Genomic DNA, 649 nt, shown 5'->3' with positions numbered 1-649 from the left:
GTCCACAAACGCTGGCAGCGTGAAGGTTGGGAGCCTGTGGCTGGTGTGAGGACCTCCCTGGGTACGGGCCGAGAGGGATATTTTAAAATAAAGACACTTTATTTACAGGTAATACAAAATAAACCACGGGCAAACTACTGTGCGGGCGAGGGACAGCCCCAGCACGACCCCCGCCCACCCCGGAAGAACTCATAGAAAAGACGCCCACCCCGGAAGAACTCATAGAAAAGACGTAAAGGGCAGAAGGAGTCGGAGCAGGGCCGGAAGCACCTTTGCTGACGGGGATGGGGCCTGCCGTCCTCAGCCGCCGTGGCCCCGGTCACGTGGCCCCTGGCTGCTCCCTCACCTCCTGGGCCTGGCGGGGAAGCGGCCAGGGCAGTGGGTGGCGGCTGTAGGAGTGGCTGAGTGCGGGGAGTAGGTGGGCGAGTGCTGGGGGCGGGCGTGGGGCTGGCTTATTGCAGTGCTCCCGCCAACTTCCTCCCGGCACCGTCCGGGGAGCAGCTGTGCCGGGCGAGGCGGGGTGCGGGGTCCTCAAAGCGACGATGTTGTGGAGTCCACCACCTCGCGACCGTTGCAGACGGTGGGGACGAACCGCGAGGCAGACCCTAGGGAGAGGAAGCTGGAGATGGGGGCTGACCCCCCCAGTCCT

The 649-nt window shown here is 64.4% G+C and overlaps 1 protein-coding gene across 1 annotated transcript in view; it reads right to left on the bottom strand.

Annotated features, from left to right (window-relative positions):
* Nucleotides 1-531: 531 nt before the first annotated feature.
* The window catches only part of GRM2 (glutamate metabotropic receptor 2), an 8,764-nt gene continuing 8,646 nt past the window's right edge, over nucleotides 532-649 (bottom strand). Inside the window, exon 4 of the mRNA XM_023745995.1 lies at nucleotides 532-619. Within this exon, the coding sequence (XP_023601763.1) occupies nucleotides 532-619 (88 nt within the window). The remainder of the gene's footprint in view (nucleotides 620-649) is intronic.

This window comes from Myotis lucifugus, unplaced genomic scaffold (genome assembly GCF_000147115.1).
Source record: "Myotis lucifugus unplaced genomic scaffold, Myoluc2.0 scaffold_614, whole genome shotgun sequence".
NCBI classification, from domain to species: Eukaryota; Metazoa; Chordata; class Mammalia; order Chiroptera; family Vespertilionidae; genus Myotis; species Myotis lucifugus.
Note: the sequence above shows the minus strand (reverse complement) of the source record. Positions and strands in the feature narration are given on the sequence as shown.